Genomic DNA, 19109 nt, shown 5'->3' on the forward strand with positions numbered 1-19109 from the left:
ATTTATTGTGCAAAACACTATGTCCTAAACAGTACCTAAAGGTCACTCTGAGTTCAGAAGATGCCACATTACACCAAAGTACCAGAGATGATTGTCAGTAACCAGAGGTTGATGAAATGAAATCATCACGTGCTTAACAGAAAAAGTGAAGCTTCACCTCTCCTTAAGCATGGTTCAGTTGCACCCAATCACAACATTTCATTCCCAAAGTTAAAGATTAGACATTAACATTTGGAACCAAGTCTACCAGAACATCTGGTTTCCCATCATCCTGTGGAGTCCTGATACAATCTGGGAGCTGGACTAAGAGCTCAGTGCTTTCAGACTTGGAATTCAAATATTTTGGGCAGTACACTTACTCCATGGAGATTTGATTCTCCATCAAACAGAGTAGTGTCCTGTATATTTGCACATTAGAGAAACAGTGTGCCTTACTTTATGAAATACAATAGAAAGGTACTGATTATACTATGAACTATATACATATATATATATTTAATATTAGTCATTTTACCTAACCAGAGGCATCACTTACAGCACTGTATTCATCTCAAAAGAACAGGCAAGACTCAAAATGATTTCTGCCTCAGAGCCAATAGAGATCAGGTAGTTTTTCACGTGAGCAGCGGCTCCAACAAAGGCTTACAAACATGACAACCAAGTGCAAGTAAATCTTAACAAAGCTATTCAAAGTGCAAAGGCACAGTGCCTCACCTGCACTAAAGACATTGTCCCTTTTAGCTATGCCAGCATAGTAGAAGTGCAAATACCTTCTAGTGAGGACAGTTATGTCAGTATCGAAGACTCAATGGTATCCTAGCCTGAGACTCAGCAGAGCACAGTAAGCCATACAGACACAAAGCACCCTGGATTGCATTAGCAGATGACTCTCATCTGCATCACCGCTTCATTAGCTTAGCTAATGATGTTAAAATAAACTTTATTCACTTCACACGCTTCAGAGAGATAATTAAATAATTGAAAAGAAAACCAGAAGATAGCACTAAAAAAAACTATTTGCCGAATGTGTTTCACCCCCAACTAATAAACTAATTGGGGGTCCTCTTGTTCCAGTTTCTGTGATCGAGGCCAGCAGCCCAGATCCTGGGGGTGCTGTCATCAGCCTCATTAAAAGCTCTAAGCAGCAACACCTGCTAGTACATACTTAAGCATGGTAGGAACAGTGAGTTTGCACAGCCTTTGGGTGCAAGATTCAAAGAATGGAACCTGGGGACATTTGCCCCAGCAAGGTCTGGGCACAGGAAGTGCAGACCCCACCCAGCAGGCTTGCAGAACAAGATGCAGATGCAGTATCTGGCAGAGTCCACACACAGGCACAATGCTGTGGGCTGCAGCTGAGACCAACTGACTCAAAGCCCCAGGATGTTTTCTGCCTGCAGTACCTCCCATCTGCACTTCAGGCCCATCAGCAATGGATTTCAATGTCTCTTGGCACAAGCCAGCAAAGTAGAGCTGAAAGAAATCTGTCTTGTCGTCCCCCCCCCCCCGACCACAAGAGAGAGATCTGTCCATTCACCATTACAGCCTGTTGGGGAAGGTAGCTTTGTGGTCTTCTCTAAAGAAGTACAGAAACAGATCAAAAGTAAACAAAAGTAAGCACAAAACCAGGAATCCCTTCTAATACTGAGGATGAAACACAGACTCATACGGCAGCACTGGACAGAACAAGGTGCCTGTGTTACTATTACACTCATGGAAAAAGGCACAAGGCGGCGCACAGCATCATCACAGGCCTCCTGCCAGGTCTGTCATGGAAGGCACTGCCACTTGTCACATACAAGCCCTCATGCAGCCCCAGGCCTGGCTCTCCCAGCAAGCATATGGGGCTGCTCCTCATGGCTAGCTCCCTTCCAACCCCATAGCACCACAGGATTTGGAGGCTGCTTTGAATCATTTGCTCAGGAGCTTTGGTCTTACCAGAAGACTCAACATGAAAACTGAATAGCAACTCATGTAATAGCTAAATATACAAAGATTCTTCTACTTACAGTTGATCACGTGTAGTGCCTTACAGTGAAAAACGGTGATGAGATGGATTGCATGGTGAATCAAAGAGTAATGGCCACGACAATTTGCAAGAAATCGGGATCACTAAATCACACAGAACTAAGGTTAATAACTAACACAGAAATACGATGGAAACTACAGCAATAACAGCAGGGTAACGCAATCCTAGGCTACAGCAAGTAAAAACAAGCCCCAGTACAGTAGCCATGAATGTAGAAACAAATAAATAAATAAATAAAATTTTGCTTACCTCTGGAAGACCTCAGGTGCATAGGGACCTCCTGTGAGATACCCCTGCCTCCACTGCCAACCCATAAATGAGGTCTGGGAAGGGATGCATCCTGGCTCCTGCCCTTCTAGTCACTCAGGTGCACTGCATACATCTGAACTCCCTTGGGTTGGCTCTGCCTTCCCACCAGGTGCTCAATCACTGCTTCAAGCTGTGACTTAGTATTTCCACTACAACACTGCCATCATAAATCCAAGAATAAGTACCATGTGCATCACTGCAGCACCTTCCTATTTTTTGAAATGGATTAAGAATCGGTTTTGTGTCAAAACATTTATACAAGTGAAACATTTATTAGTGCAACTGGTACATCAGGAGCTGAAACTACTGCCTGCAGCAGCAAGAAAAAGTCTGACATTTAGCAGGAGACTACTAAAGACAGATCCAGGAGCCTTCAGTATAGCTTTGTGTTAACAGATTCACAATTAACTCAATTAATACATCGTTTTAATTTCCATAATGCCATGTTGTTACCATTAATGAATGTGCTAATGATCTGTTAATTCCTCACTTAAACATAAAATTGCTGGATTAAGACATCTGGGAACTGCCTTAAAGGAGACCAGCTGCTTTATGCACCCTTCCAGGATGGTGTGGATTCTGAAGATCCCTGTGACCTCACTATTCTGGGCAGCCCATAAGCAATCGTTCTGGGGTTCCTTCTTATAGATGAGAAATTAAGCTGAAGGGATAAGAGAAGCACTAGATGGCAGTGGGTATAGCAGTTTCCCCTTCTAAGATCCTGTATGTGTGCTCCACTGTTTATTTACACCAGCAGAAGGCTGGAGAGCCCCTTCCAGGATGGTAGCAGCTGATCTGCAAAAGCACAACTGGAGATGTAAAGCTGCAAAAGGTGAGTGTACATTTATGTGTATACATGTATTATATTTATACGCATATGTCTGAAATTCCTTTATAAAAAAATTTTTGGGGGGGCAACAGTTTTCACTCAGTGGTCCTTGGTACCTAAACATGAAGCTAGGGGTTATTTCTGAAGGATCCACATACTGAAGCAAGCCATGCTTCTTGTTCTAGTGGGCTTTAATTTACTTACACTTGTGTCTCCATTAAAAAACAAATAAATCACTGCTCTAAAATGGCTGAAAACCCACTGCTCCAAGAAATCCTAGCCATGATAAGCTCTAACTTTCAGTTAATGCAAAGGACTGCTTATTACACTAACTCTGCCAACTGACATTTATCTGTGTTCCAACCAGGGCTGTATGCTTTTATACAAAGAATAAGCAACCTCTAGATATTGTCTTAAATGAGAAAGACAGAAGTTGTTTTTTGTTATTGTTGGCTGCATGCTTTTGCTGTTGCATTTTAATACTTTTTTTTTTTTTGTGTGTGTGTTTTGCTTGAAATTGAATTTGGAAGCTACGCTGCCAATTGTGGCTGCACAAACAGCACTGTGGCCAAGCACGATGTGCTCTAGCTAGACATAAATCACTTTAGTCTATCTTTTAGCTGTAATCTAAATTAATTCTTCAAAAATCAATTTATGGCTGTTTTATTGTGCTTTAATGCAACCAAACACCCAGGTGCTACAAACACGCATCCTTGACGGCTGTGGTACTGGAAGTGATGCAGTTATTCCTCCCTTCTTGGCACAGGTGGAAATGGATTTGGAAAAAAAATTAAAAAAGTGTTTAATAAATAGTTTTTATTTTCTTCTTTGGTTATCACTGCACACTGTCACAAACCAAAAAATCTTCTGGGCAGCATGGAAAGGGTAGAAGTCACGTGTAGACAGGACAGACTCACTCACAGCACATTCTACTTTGCTTCCATCTCTGCCTAGGAGGAAACTTCCAGGATGATCAGAGCAGCTCATTCCCTCTCAGCTGCCCATGCCTGAGGGGGCAAACGGGGTGAAAATGAATAGCTGGGGGCAGGTGTTCGTTGTTTGTGTTTTAACTTCTCATCAGAGGTTTGAGGAGAGAGCGCTGCCCCAGCACTATTCTGCTCTCTTGAAAAATAACAGCTAAAATCAGTGTTTAAAAATGGCATGGATTGTTTTGTTTAGAGTTAAAAGCTGTCCTGAAGCAGGAACCTGACTGCTGGAGCTGCCGAGGGTACAGCTGTTACCTTCTGACACCGGCCCCCACTTGGATAATACAAACTTGGTCACAGTAATTACTCAAAGCACCTGAAGGATTCTTAGCACAGAATAAAAGTTAATGCAGAAAGGAGAAAAAAATAATTAAAAAAAAAACATCAGCAGCAGCTATTTGGGATTCATCCCCTTGTATAAACATGCCTTAAGGCTACAAAATAAAAATGTGTTTTTTGAATGCTGAAGAAGCTTTAGGATCTCTGGTATTTGAAGACTTCCTGTTGCCTTAGTAAGTCCAATTCTAGAACACCTAATTTAAGGAGCTCAGTTACGTGATCCTTTTCCAAATACACTAGCATCCACTCTGCCCACTCCCTGAATATTTTTACATTCTCCTATGATGTCCTAAAAAATGTAGTTAAGTTCACCTAACACACAAATGTTGCCAGGACCTGGCACTTCACTTCCTGCTATCCACTCCTTCTCTTGAAATCCTTGAAAGTACTCTGTGACATTTCAGTTTTCACTGAAATAAGGGAATAGTTCCTAGTTGCTCAGAAAAATAAAATAATCAGAAATGGAAAATATATTTCTATTTTGAAAGTATTTCATGATTTACATTGCATTTTCTCACTTTTTCTGATTCCCAGCTTGTTACTTCTGAATGATTAAAAATGAGCATATTGTCATATACAACATCTTTTCCCTTTTAGAAAAGCTGTCAAGAAACTGGAGTTCAGACTGTAAACTCCCCTGGGAGATAACATCTTCCAAGCAGGTTCTGTATACTATGCATAGGTGGCAGTCAGTAAAAAAAAAGTTAAATCTTTCAATTGTGTTTTTATAATTGTATTCTACTGCTGTAAGAACAGAGAATGTCTTCCTGCTCAGCGCTTGTATTTTGACACCAACAATAGGCACTCTTCACTGTTCTGCATAACTTAAAAGCAAAGTACAAAGTTTTATTTACACTAACGTGGTGCATAGTTTCCAGTAAAATTCTTTCTGGTTCTTATTCTGATTACTTCACTTCTTGGCCAACATTGACATTACAAAAGGTCCAGGACTGAGCATATGTAAAGGGTTTATGGTCAATTAAACCTGCATTCACACACGAAGTCTGTGTGGCATGATTCGACCAGATACTGGATAATCTGTTGGGCCCTTTTTCATTCTGGGTTCTGCAGTTCTGTCTGTCTGGCAAGTAAAACTGGCTTGTATTTGTGTTGCAACCCATGAATTAGAGATCTTCCATATCTAATATTCGCAATTCTAAAGCACTCCTAAATACTGGGAAAACAAATAATTGACCCTAAGTATGAATCAGACTTTTAAACAATCACATCCAAATAAAAATACTTCCAGAGAGATTATCCAAAGAGATTCAAGCTAGAGAGCAATCTTTCCCAGCTGTAAAGGACTGCACAGAAATTAGATAACCATGCCCTTGCTGATCTGGCTGCATTTGGCCGTCAAAACACAATGACAGCATCATCCAGAGGTGATAGGTAAGTTATAAGCTACACATTAAGATTTTTTTCTTGCATGTCTAGATTTTCCTTATCTATCTGTCCTAATATTACCAACCAATCACAACATGATAAAAAGCAGGGCAAACAGTACCTGTCAGTCATTCCTTAAACATAGAAGGCTGTGATGATATGAAAAAGCAATACCACAACTAGGGACAAGAAATGAGTCACCTTGTAGCATTCAGCTAGATGGGATGCCTAGAATGCTTCTAAAGCTCGTCTCATGCAGAAAGGCCTCCATGCTGATGATCAAAACTTAGATGGGAAACAAGAAATGGAAAGCTGATGACAAAAATGAGATGAATGTCTGTAGGAAAGTCTTAGGTTTGTATACAGATTATGAAAAAGTTGAATTGCCTTCATTCAGTACCATACATAAACCATGCTCTTTTTTTTTTCCAGGCTTTGTTCCAGCTTGTTGCCTTTCCACATCTAGTTCTTAGAAGCACAAATCCTGCTGTGCTCCTGTGCACCCAGCGCAAAGTCCACGGCCTGATGCACACTGTGGAAGAGAAGGTGGTCCTCTCCCTCTTTGAAGAATTCTCCCCGCATTAGGGAGCTCCTCACCGAAGGATTGCACTGTGCCAGTAGCACCCGGACACCTATCTCACTGTAGTCCTTGCAGACCTCTTTGAGCGTGCGTATTCCTGCTGTGTCCAGAAACTGTACTGCACAGCAGTCAATCACTATTGTGTGAAACCCCAACGGCTCAGACATGAGCTCTGTGGAAACGCTGGTCTGGTTGCCACTGGAACCCATTTCCTTCTCTCTAAGCATTCTTTTTGCTGCCTTTTTCTTCGCTGCCTTCACCAGGGCTGGGTTGACTCCAGTCTGCTTGTGCAGTGCGGATCTGAAGCACTCTTTGTTGATGTAGTAGAGGGGTGCTTCAAAACGCAACACCACAACTCCTGGCTTAGTTTCTAAGTTTTTGTAAGCAGACAGGGACTCATACGTTTCAGACTCTGCCACCCAGCCAAGCAATGGTGCCTCTGGTTTCTGAGTTCGAAAAATGACACAGAGCATAGAGAAACAAACACCAATCAAAAGACCAATCTCAGTACTGATGAGTGCTGAGGATGCCATCGTAACTAGCCAGATTACTGTGTCCACCCTGCTCAAATGCCACATTTTTGGCAGGTCCCTGAATTTTCGCAGGGCACCTCTAAGGTTTACAATGGTTATGACGGCAAGGACACACTTCTGAAGGGAATAAAACAAAGGTGCAATCACAAGGAGGACTATTAGGATTAACAAGCTAGTCACAATGCCAGAAACCTGTGTTCTACAGCCTGTTGACTCCTTAATAAGGGTCTTGGCAAGAGCTGCACTTGTTGTGAAGCAATGGAAGAAAGAGGGAATGATGTTGCAGAAGCCAATGGCATACATTTCCTGGTTGGCCTTCACAGTGTAACCATGCTTCTTGGCAAACATCTCTGAGAGGGAGACAGTGATGGCAAAGCCAATGACAGCTATGGGGATAGCATCCAAAGCCACGTTAGGAATCAGGTTCCAGTCAGGAGGGCTGGGTGGCAGAAAGCCAGTTGGGATGTGCCCAGCAATGCTTGAGCCATACGTTTCTTTCAGCTTCCCCAAGTGAGATGCCAGAGTAGCTGCCACAACCACAACTAATTCAACTGGAATCGGAGCCTTGAGCCTGGATTTAAAATGTTCGTTAAGCTCCTTTGTTGGGATAAGAACAAGAAAGCACAAGAAGCTGGTGATGACATCACAGATGTTAGTCTTGTGTATGTTTCTGAAGATGTTTATCCACGTGGTTATGAGGGAGCCGACACCACTGCTCCGTGGAATGTCTAGACCCAGGAGATACTTAGCTTGTGATGTCAGGATGGTAAAGGAGGCACCCGTGACAAAGCCGCTGAGCAATGAATCGGAGAGGTACACTGAGACAAAGCCCACTTGAAAGAAACCCATGGCCACCTGCAGGGAATCAACCACATACAAAAGATTAGGATTCAAACTTTGCAGACATCAACATTGAGGGGATCTGGAGAAAAGTGGGTGAGAAACATGGCCTTAGAGGACAAGGCATGGTCCCAGCATGAAAAAGACAGTCTCCAGTACTCAGCTACTCCTTGTGCACTTAAATGAAATGCACTTCCAACACAGAGCAGGCTCAGGCCTCCATGCTCTGAGCCCACGCTTACTGTTGGCTCAGTGGGTACAGCAAGAAAGGGTCCCAAGAAAAGCATTTGGAACACTAGTTACTTTTACCATTTCTCTCTCAATTTCTTTTAATCTCTACGAACTTTGCAGAGATCCAGACGTATGCTTTTGTATGTCCCATGCAATAAAACATGATAACCTGCAATAAAAATACAGCTTATGGTCTAACAACTGCCCTTTGCACTGCATAAAACTTGCTGCATCCAATTTGGAAAGTATATAAGCTTCTAACTCTTGTGATGCAAACTACATAGAGATAAACTTTTGAAGTGCTTTGGCATTCATTTTTATTAACTCTAGCTGAATGGAGAAATCTTTGTTGTTCTTCCACAGGAGATCTATCTCAACTATGTGAAGGTAAGTATCCTTCTTTCCCAGCAAGCTTCATGTTAAATGAAGCTAAACGACCCCTTTTCTTCTCCTCTACAATTTGACTAGCTATCACCATGGATGTCACTGTAGGAAGCAATGAATGTGAACTCACGAACTGAAATATCAGTTCTGAAGTACTGTTAAAACTAAATCCATTCTGGTTAATGCATGACAGTCAAAAAGCAAAGATATCTGCTTTAATTTCAGCAAGCATTGAATTCTAGGAAGTAAGCAGAGACAGAAGAGTAAAATATTATTAAATAATGTACTTTAATACGGCAGTAACTAGAAGTTTTATTTCAAAATTGCTTTATTATCTCAGTAGTAGCCTCTTCATATAATGGCATTGATTTGGCTTTGAATGGGCGAACAGCAATGTTTTACACAAAAGGCTTAGAGAGAAATAAAAAGAAAGGGGAAATAGCTTTATTGTTCAGGTTATTTTTTGATAAGTGCAAGTGACTCAAGCCTGGAATTAGAAGATAACGTGCCACGTTTTGGCCCAGTGAAATTGAGCCCTAAGATATAAGCCAGAAAAAAACAAGTTCTATAGCAGAGCAAGGAAGACAGCAAGCAGATCAATGTGGGAGTAGCAGGTCTGGCAACGTTCTATGCAGGTCCTTGCAGTCACCAGCAAGCTAACAAAGCAAGTACAAAATGCTATCCAAACAAAAAGGAGAGCACTGAGGAGTTTCTTGCACCACAGTAACTGGAGACATCTAGTCCTGCTTAAATCCATTTACCTGAGATGCAGAGGGCATGTGCAATCCCAGCACACAGCTCATATGAACAATCACCTAAAGCATTAAAACTATATCCACAGAATACTTGTTTGTTCACCCCCTCTTACCTGATAAACTCCAGCTGTGAAGGTCATGGTGGCTCCCACTTTTATTGCATAGCAGGTTTTACTACAGAGCAGCTTCTGTGATGTCTGGTTCACAGGCGCAATGGTGGTGTTCATGTGTGTTGCTGTATCCATGTGGTCACTAAGAGCAGCTGGCTCCAAGTCGTAGCCAGCTCTCAGCACCTCACGATCCACCACCTGTCCCACCATCAGGCAAAGTGCACCAAAGATACCAACGGAGATGTGTCGAGAGGTTCCAAATATGCAATAAATAATGCCTGCAAAGAAGGATGTATAAAGGCCATAAATAGGCTCCTGTCCAGCCAGGAGAGAATAGGCAATTGACTGTGGGACTAATAAGACCCCCACAATCACACCAGACATTATGTCTCCCAGTAAGCACTCCTTCAGGTTGTATTTAGGAAGCCATTGCAAGATGGGAAAGAAACTCAAAGCACAGTCTTTAACTTTGGCTGGAGTGCAGCTGCAGGTTTTCTTCACTTGTTTAATCATCAGAGCCTTCAGGTTCCTCTTCTTCTCTTGAGGTTCCAAGAACATTCTGTGATGGAAGCCATGTTTCACATCACCTCCTTCTGGCACTTCAGACACCGACTGAATGTTGCTGAATTCGGCCATGGCTGCCATCTCAAGGGCTCCCTAGCAACAGAAGGAAAGACTGCTTTATTAAACCAAAAGTGAATGTGTTAGAACAGAACTCTTAGTGGCTCTGGTTCAGTGGATACAAAAAGCAAGTCTTGGTTAAGCAGAGATAGCAAGTCCCAAATAAACCTGGAAAGAGTCTTCCCATTATATCCTTGTTAAAACAGAAATCAGCTTTCTAAGAAAGAAGCTGATTATTCTGTAGAATAAAGCTGCTGCTGGCAAAGTTGTGAAATGGAAAAGAATGCAGAAGTACTGTGTCTCAGAGAGGATTCCTTGATAAGACTGCTATTTGCAGACTGCTCCCCTGCTGAAGGACAGGCACAGGGCTTGTTGTCGTCCAACAGTCACTTCAATCCAGTTGCTGAAAATTAACTACAATTACTGTATTTCTTGTTCTGCCTCTTTTATATATACATTCCATGAAACAGGTATTTTTCATGCACCAATTGTTCCTGCAAATACTGTAAAGATTTGCTACCTAATAAACAGTATTTACACAACGACTTCATTTCAGTCAGAGATATAATGGCAAAATGCTCTTTGTATAGAAGTTGGTTTTCAGGTAAATTACATCTAACTAAAGCAGCACAAACAGAAGGCAAGTAAAGGGGGACAACCTAAAGTTCTGTCAGAAATGTACTGCTTACATGTGCTCTAATAAAGGCTATCTGTGCACAGTAAATCAAGGCAGGTATCCGTATGTGGAGCAGCCGTACAGCAGTTTACAACACCTATGTCTCTAACCAACCAGGCTATCTAAAGTCAATATGCTGCCTAACGTGGGTAGATTGCCAACAGGAAATACCAGAGGCAGGGGTTGGTGCTTTAGCCTCAAAGGATGCTTTCATTCATTACAGCACCTCTCTGGTGGGCAAGCTCCTGCTTCTTACAGAGAGCCCGACACAGCTCACTTCTGCTAGCCAGCTGCTGTGCTTTGAGCAGAGACCTCCCTGGCTCCAAACCCACAAAAAACCCCATTGCATCGATGCCAACCCCACCTGAATGCCATGTGGGGTCTACAATGCACTATTTGGATGTATGGAGCAGAAAGATGACCTAGCACGGCAGCCAAGAACATGACTCTTCGTGGCCACAGTTCTGAGTGCAAGCTGAGGAGCGGCTCTGGAAAATTCATGTTCCAAAATTAAAAAATGAAGCTTACTGTGCTCTATTAGGCGAGTCCTAAGTGGAAAATTCCAGTCTGAACTCAAGTCTTCTTTCTGGTATCTCTGTCCTTCTATAGGTTCTGACCCTGGTAACTTTAAAAGCGGAGTTCTGAATCCAAAGATTACTCCATCCAGAATGCTAATGCATTTACAGTTTTAGGAATAACTTCAAAAATGTATTTATTCGTCTCCGTATTTGCCCTCCTTAGACAAGTTAATCCTCAGGTACAATAGACAGAAAGAGAACAAAGGCTCCATTTTGCCTACACGCGGTTCTTAATCATTCCAAACTTCCATCTCAGAGCCTTCTAGCCATGCAGAATTACTAACAGCCTATGCACACCTCTTAATGACAAACGTCCCTTGGCTAATAGCTGTCAGTACAGTACCTGCAATGTATTTTAGAATAATTACAGGCTTAGAATAGCTTATGAAGAATTAAAGTATTTACTTCACAATGATGAAACCTACAGCACAAGGTGAGACTTAACTCGGGACGATAGGGATCGTGCTCCCAGGAGAATGCAAACTCCCAGCACTCATCCTCACATTCCAGATATCTCACCCACATGGCACTGCAAAGTCCTCTGGGGAATTATTAATAGCACATACAAGAAAAGAAAATGCTGCCCAGTGAGAACACAGTGAATTCAGTGTACAGAAGCACATGTCTGAAGCACAGAGCACAAGCACGCTCTGTCTGTGTATCTGCTCAAGAGGTTTCATTCATTCCACAAGCACAGAGTAAGAAATCAATAAGCTTTCATCCGCTGCTGAACAAATCGATACTGCAAAAGCTGTGGGGGGAGGTTCGCTTCCAACTTTTAGTGAGCAATTAGATTAGTTAATATTCTCAGACTTTGGGAAAGATTTTAGCCATGAAAATCCTTGTGGCAGCTCTCCCCTGTCCTGGGGCTCTCAGACGGCTCACAGAAGTCTGAGAATTTTTTTTGATCACTCAGGAAACTCAAACATGAAATGCAGCCAGCTCAGTTCAGCTCCATGCAATGTCATAAAACGTCTGCACGGCAGATGGTACCTGGGTTGTGCTTCGACAGCAGAAAAGTGTTCTAAGCAGATAACATTTTGCCTACAGAATTCCGGGCACATAGTGGAGCTTTGTGCTCACCTGCAGAACAGCTTTCTGACCGTGGCAGAGAAAGGGGCCTTTCAGCACACAGCCCCAGCCCCTAACCGGGGCAGCACACGAGGAAAGAACACCATTTTCAACACCAGTTTCACCTTCTTCTGCCTGAAAGCATTGCTTTGTATTACTTCTGTAAGCACACAGCCCAGTGGTGTGAAGTAAAACTGAATTTTTATAAAGAAAAGCTGTTGCTTCGGCATACTGTACAATTAACCTGGAAAAGAAGCTGCCGTGCGCCGCTATTTCCACAGAACTCGTTTGTATGCCTGTAATTCACCTTTATCAACTCCTTTTGGCCTGAGTAAGACTTCAGCGGTGTCTGACTGCCCCAAGAAACTGAGCACACAACACAGCCTCGCGGAAACTTACTGTTACCAACTGACCGCCTCAAAACCAAGACAAGGGGAGGCACTGCAGCCCTGAGAGCGGATGACTTTCGCAGATCGTTTCTGGGTCCCACCTGGCGCTCCGTTACCGATCCCCTGCCGCGTTACAGCTGAGCAGCATCAGCCCAACGCTGGGAGCAGTGCCAGCAGCAGCGGGCGGGCTGCACTTCCAGCCGTCTCTCACCGCCCCAGGCTCACCGCACCCGCCTGCCGGCCACGGGAAGCACACAAAAGCAGCGCACAAACACGCACCCCTCCTTTACACTCCTGAAATCGCCTCCTGAATCGCGTGTCGTTTACAAAGCCAGCGCACGGCGGAGCGTCCCGGATCACGGAACGGATCGCTTTGATGTAAATCCGGTGCCGCCCTCCGGAGCCCAACGGCGCTCCCCCTCCTCGGCTCGACGGACGAACCGGGAAGCGCCGAGCCGGCACCGCGGAGCTCCCGCCGCTGCCCCATCCCACCGAGGGCCCCGCCCACCGCTCGGCCCCGGCGCCCACTCACCGCAGCACACGCCGCGCGGGTGAGGGCCGCGGCTCCCGGCGGTTCCCGCCTCCCCGCCGCGGGTCGGGGCCGCCCCCGCCGCGCCTCCCGCGGCCGCCGGAGGAGCCCCGGAGCCGGCGCAGCGCGGAGGGACGGGCGCGCCCCGCCCCGCGCTGTTACACGGCGGCACTCGGTGGCCCTGCGAGATATTGCTCGTGGGGAGCAGCGGAGAGCGGGCCCGCCCTGCCCGTGTCTGCACCGTCAGTGTGCGGGGCATACATGCGGTGTGTGCTGTCGCTTAACCGACTTATTTTTTTTTTTTTCCCCACTGCAAAGGCTCTAGTCATGCTTCGGTTTTTACTTTCTAATTCGTTCCGTGTGTGCGCTGAATTACGAGCGGGCTGGCCAAGCTCAGTGCAGACAGTGACTCGTTATGAGCCTCCCCGCAAAAAGAATGGCCCGAAGAGCAAAGGGAGCGGCAAACTGAAGGAACGCCAGGGGCGGGTCTGTGCTCTTAAAAGTTTGATTAAGCTACTCCAGCTTTTCAATGGAAAGATTAATGATCTGTTGGTAACGTTAGGTAAAATGACTTGAACCATGGCTATCGTAGTTATGAAAACAAAAACTGAAACAATTTGTTGAAGAATCACAGAATCGTTTGAGTTGGAAGGGACCCGTAAAGGCCATAGAGTCTGACCCCTTGCAATGAACAGGGACACCCACAGTCCCATCGGTGCTCAGAGCTCCTCCAGCCTGATCTGAAAGGTCTCCAAGGATGGGGCACCACCAATTTTCTAGGCAACCTATCCCAGTATCTCACCATCTGTATTGTAAAGAACTTCCTCCTTACATCTAATATAAATCTCCCCTCTCTTACTTTGAAACCATTTCCCCTGTCTCCTCCTTTCCTTTAGCCCCCTTTGTAGACACTGACTTGTTTGCTTCAGAAGATTCATAGATACATTAGGTTGGAAAGGACCTACAAGATCATCTAGTCCAACCATCCTCCTATCACCATCTCTACCCACTGAACTACTAAATCAAATCCCTTAGCACCTCATCTAAATGCTTCTTGAACAGCGCTAGGGATGGTGCCTCACCCACCTCCCTAGGCAGGCCATTCCAGTGCCTGACCACTCTTTCAGAGAAAACATTTTTCCTCAGGTCTAATCTAAATCTTCCCCAGCACAACTTGTGGCCATTCCCTCTCGTCCTGTCATTATTTATCAGGGAGAAGAGGCCCACCCCCTCCTCACCACAACCTCCCTTTAGGAAGTGGTAGAGTGCAATAAGGACCCAAATCTGCCTGGGAATTTAGCCCAGCTATGAAGAACGTGCGCTGTCTGACAGTTCTTTACTGCAAGCGCTCAGTACTCCTTTTTTTCCTCTTCCTATGGACTGAAGGGTCATGGTCAGAGGAGCTGAACCCAGGCCTGCTTCCCTTCCCTGTTTGCACAGAAGAGCATACATTATCTGAAATTGAACATTGCCTAATATTTGCATTTCGTGTGGAACCTTGAGCTGCCAAACTGCACATCAGTGTATGAGCGGAGAAAGCAGCGCTAAAAGTCTTGTTTTGGAGAGCTGTCATTCTGCAGAAATACAGAGCACTTCAAATGCTTCAGGTTCCCCCTTGCCACAAGGCTTCAACTAGAGGTGATGGCAACTGGAAGATGCAAGATACAAAGGAGAAGAAAGAGCTTCCTCCCCCTCCCCTTGCTATCTGCTGTCAAAATCAGCAGCTCTAAATTCCTCTTAAGGATTTACACTGGAGTTTAATACATGCTGACACCAATGCTACCAGAGTGAAACCCTGTGAGGACTGACATCTATTAGAGAGCACGAAGGGACAACCTTTGTGTAGGAACCAACCTCCACAAAGCAAAGAGACTTGCAGCCATTTTGCTGTCATTCTATCGGCATTGGCAGCTTACAACATTAAATACATTGTGCCATCTTCAGAGAAATGGGAAAACAGCTATTCTCATGGAGCACAGATAAGGAACCTGAGGTTAAAGAAAAAAATCCCAGACACTCTTTTCAGAATCACCATTACTGTAAGGGTCTTTTTCCTCCTCCCGTTACTGTGCATGGGCTATTGTTAGATTGCTGTTTGGTTGGTTTTCCTTTTACTACTGCTCACCGATTTTCTAAAAAGTAGGGAAAAAATCCAACTGAATATTTCAGATGAGTAAATGATTTAACTTCCAATTGCTTTCTTTTTCCTAAGCTATATTAAGTTTTACGGTTAATGCATTTGTATGTACAGGGAACCTTTGGCCTTGGAGAAGTCTGACTGGGTTTCTCATGCTAAGGAATCTCTTGCCAAAGAACATGACCTGAGGGTTGCTGGTGCACCAGGTGACACGTGCCACCTCCCCATCCTGCTTAGTCTACAAGTCAAACCTGCTGCCTCTGTTTGCCCAGATTACACGATCACTTTCATGATTGTAAATCTTCAGAGAGCAGTTCACTGACCTACAAAACAATGTTGTTTAACAGCTCCAGTGTGGGACAGCTGGGCGTAGCAAAGGCCACTAGAAACATCTTTCTTTTTCTTCCTTCCTCGTATAGCTTATCATCTAACAGAACTCAGGCTCAGAGTTGCAAAACACGTCATGGAATTTGCAGATGGAGAAGACAGGCACTGCTTCATTTGCTGCACAGAGAGTTGTGTCTCTATCAGCTTATTGGAACTTGTGCAAACCTGCCTCCACTTCTGATCACCCGGAGGAGGAGGTCAGGTATTTCTTGAGAAAGCCCAGCCAGGGCAGGAGACACATCTTTCATCCGCCCAGATACCCTCTGCTTTAATTCCATCCTCGCTGCATGCAGCCATGCTGCTGGTATTATAGCAAACATCAGCAGGCAACGTGGAGGAAAATAAGGACAACACATAAATAATGTTAATCTGCCCCGAGCTTCTTCAATGTGAGCAACTCAGGGACTTGGAACAACCTTCTGCAGGACATCTTGACATTTCCTGTGTGGAAATCCAAGTGGTGTTCCTGGGGCTGGTGCTAAGCTGCTGGTTGGAGCTGGCCCTACTGCCCAGATGCGGTGTGTCTGACTTGCTTAGGAAGCCCATCAGACTAAGCAGCAGAAAGATGCAGTCCAGCTTTTGAAACACATTTTATTTATGCATTTGATTATAAACTCAGACACATCACACAATGCTTGGCAAAAGCAAAAAGGAGCAGTAAAATCAGCCTCTTCACTCTCCTCAAATATTTTCATCAAAGATGAGATAAAGGCCAAGTAAAAATGGCATATATGGAAAGAAGAGAGAATAATAGATATTGGAAGTTGTAATTCATCAGAGTCCTTAAGTAATCAAAATACTTAAGCCATAAAGATATAAAGAAGAAATCAGCTCTGTCCATATCTCTGGGCTGTATCTCTACATTATATTGTTATTAAGAGAGTGCTCTGCACTAACAGCTGTATAGAAATGCTGAGCTCTCAGTGCATGCCATAGTCTGACACTGTCTCCTAGAAGAAAAAGCTAAATGTTACATTTTCTAGTGTTGTTGTGGGATACAAGGCTTAGTTAAATAATTACTGGACTCCAGTGTATTTTCTTACATTCCTTTCATTGTCTTTTACTTCTCTTTGCTTCCTCAAGCCTAACCTGTGGGATGTTAAGATGTGACTAGTGTCCAATTCAGATAAGTCCACATGTTCTAATATTACATAGATTCAATGTCAAATGCATGGGGACAGAAACTGCACCATCAGCTTTGTGTATACACATATGTATCCTGGGATGCAGAAAGATGTGCACGTAACACAGGTTTTCACCAAGGAAATGCTGAACTGATATTTCACAATGGGATCCAGAGGTGCTGATGTTTGCTAAACGTAGCCAACTGAAGAGATGCAATGAGATGGGGAGAGGAAGCAGCTTAAAATACCCTGCTGAATAACCTCTCACTCTATACTGATTTGCAGCAGTGCTGAGTTGCATTGGCTAGTCATGGCTCCTTGCTTGGGGTGAAAGCAATAACTACCTGGCAGTCAGAGAGCAGCCTTGGTAATAAAAGTGCTGAGGGACAGGCTCATCTCTTTTGCTTCATTTCAGTGGTTGAGAGTAACTGTCCTTTATGTCCCGCTGGCTTGGAGCAGTAGGGAACATTTACAAAGTCACCTTGAGCTACTGCTGAGCTCCCAAAATTTGGCCAAGCAGTTTCCATTGTGCTGACGGTGGAAGCACACAGCAGGGCAAAGGCTGCAGATCCACAGCAGTTTGGCAGTCCATTTAAATCTGGAAAAGAGATGTAGCTGCCCTGATGGTTTGTAATCCATGCAATTAAATCCCTCCAGGCCAGATCGCTTGGAAAATGCAGCAGTGATAACCATCAGCCATGCAAGAACAAAACCAGAACGTGAGACCACCAGGAACTGCACAGGGAACAGTGGTGCTTGTGTAATGTTTACTGCCCACCTCACTGGGTGTGCAGTTCTCCCAGGCATGGCCCAGCTGTGGGGACAGCCCTACACATCCCTACACCAAGTTCTTCACTTCAGAAGAGGCAAAGGAAAACAAGGCATGGAAATAACAGAGGGGAAGGCTCTTCACATATAGACATTAGTACTGTTCCTACAACAGCTTACTGAGAAGACCAGGTGCATTTCCTGATCACCTTTCTAAAGCCCACTTGTGACATTAAATGAGTTTCACACCATACACACCAGGTTTTATTTTCTTCACCCTAAGTGTTCTTATTTAATTTATTTAAGTGATTCATCTTGTGCAAGCTCACCAGGCTAAAGTCTTTTCATTTTACTGAGTGTGTTGAGGATGCCATACAGGATTTTAAAATCCTCAAAAAGGAGACCAGCAGCCACATGCTGTGAGCATGAAACTGGCACATGAAAGCAAAGACCAGCCATCAGAAGTATAACACACACATTTCAGTCAGTGCTGGGGAATAGAGAGCAGCAATCTCTTTGCACACCTCATCAGCACACAGTCCTCACACAATAAACCACAGATTTCAGTCACCTCTCCAACACATTAAAAGGAGAGGGCACTAACAGAGAAAGCTCTGCTTTGGGGTCAGGCTTTTCTCTTTGTATGCTGATGGATGACCATAATACTCTGCATGGCTCTTTGAGAAGTCCATACAAGTGTTAAATGTGACTTGGAGGCTGTAAGGCGATGGAAAACAGCAACAACAGCAGAGCAATAAAGATCTAGGCTACAGCAAGCAAAGATCTGCTCAATGCAAATGATACGCAACAGCCATAGGCACAGAAATAAAGGAAAGAAGCTACTTACCTTCAGAAGATCTTCAGCAAGATACCCCTGCCTCCACTGCCAGCCCTTAAATGGGGCCTGAGAAAGGGGTGGATCCTGGCTCCACCACTTCCAGTCACTCAGGTGCGGTGCATACACCTGAGCTTCCCTCGGTTGGCTCTGCCTTCCCAGCAGGTGCTCCATCACTGCTTCAGGCCATGACTTAGCATTTCCACCACAGAGGCTGACAGTGTCCAACAAAGATAATTACATCTTTGCTATAAAGATCAGTTGTGTTATGTGTAATTATCCAAACACGTGGTGTGACTCTGACCAGCTTTCTACTGCCGCTATCCACAAGCGGTGCTCTCAACAATTAATTCCCACTGATGGTACAAAATCAGACAGCTTTTCTTGTTTATATCTATAGCTGTTTATTTAGTTACCCAACCATAAAATGACAACATAGTTACCACAATTAATAGGACACAAGTGTCATGATGATACAGTTGATCATACATTCTTGTGTTACATTCTTTACAAAGTTTGGATGTGCTACAGAATTGCTTTCAATAGGAATTTCATATGGAAGGCCAGGACACCTTGCAGGCACCTGGAATTAAAGGACATTTTTGACAATCTCGTAACTTCTTCTTTCCCTCTCTGTTCTGAATGTTTTGGTATCTCCCTTACTTCCAGGAATATGTACATCA

General features: G+C 44.1%; 1 protein-coding gene across 2 annotated transcripts; it reads right to left on the reverse strand.

The window, feature by feature from the left end:
* Window positions 1-3966: 3966 nt before the first annotated feature.
* SLC26A2 (solute carrier family 26 member 2) lies at window positions 3967-18500 on the reverse strand. 2 transcript variants are annotated; one of them, XM_065734523.1, is made up of 3 exons: window positions 18439-18500; window positions 9315-9968; window positions 3967-7846 (listed from the first exon to the last, which is right to left on the reverse strand). In XM_065734523.1, the coding sequence occupies exons 2-3, from the start codon at window positions 9954-9956 to the stop codon at window positions 6341-6343; spliced, it is 2148 nt and encodes a 715-aa protein (XP_065590595.1). In that variant the 5' UTR covers window positions 9957-9968; window positions 18439-18500; the 3' UTR covers window positions 3967-6340. The 2 variants fall into 2 exon arrangements, with proteins under 2 accessions (XP_065590595.1, XP_065590596.1); XM_065734524.1 differs by lacking the exon at window positions 18439-18500 and adding an exon at window positions 12926-13099.
* Between the last annotated feature and the right edge of the window lie 609 nt (window positions 18501-19109).

This window comes from Cyrtonyx montezumae, unplaced genomic scaffold, assembly GCF_038088225.1.
Source record: "Cyrtonyx montezumae isolate F1298 unplaced genomic scaffold, pur_monq_1.0 scaffold_18, whole genome shotgun sequence".
Classification (NCBI taxonomy): Eukaryota; Metazoa; Chordata; class Aves; order Galliformes; family Odontophoridae; genus Cyrtonyx; species Cyrtonyx montezumae.

Bases quoted from the DNA above. Each gene is read 5' to 3' on its own strand.
- SLC26A2 (XM_065734523.1), bottom strand. From the start codon at position 9,956: ATGGCAGCCATGGCCGAATTCAGCAACATTCAGTCGGTGTCTGAAGTG. The intron at 7,847-9,314 runs GTAAGAGGGGGT...GATTCCCTGCAG, and splicing joins TCACAGCTGGAGTTTATCAG to GTGGCCATGGGTTTCTTTCA.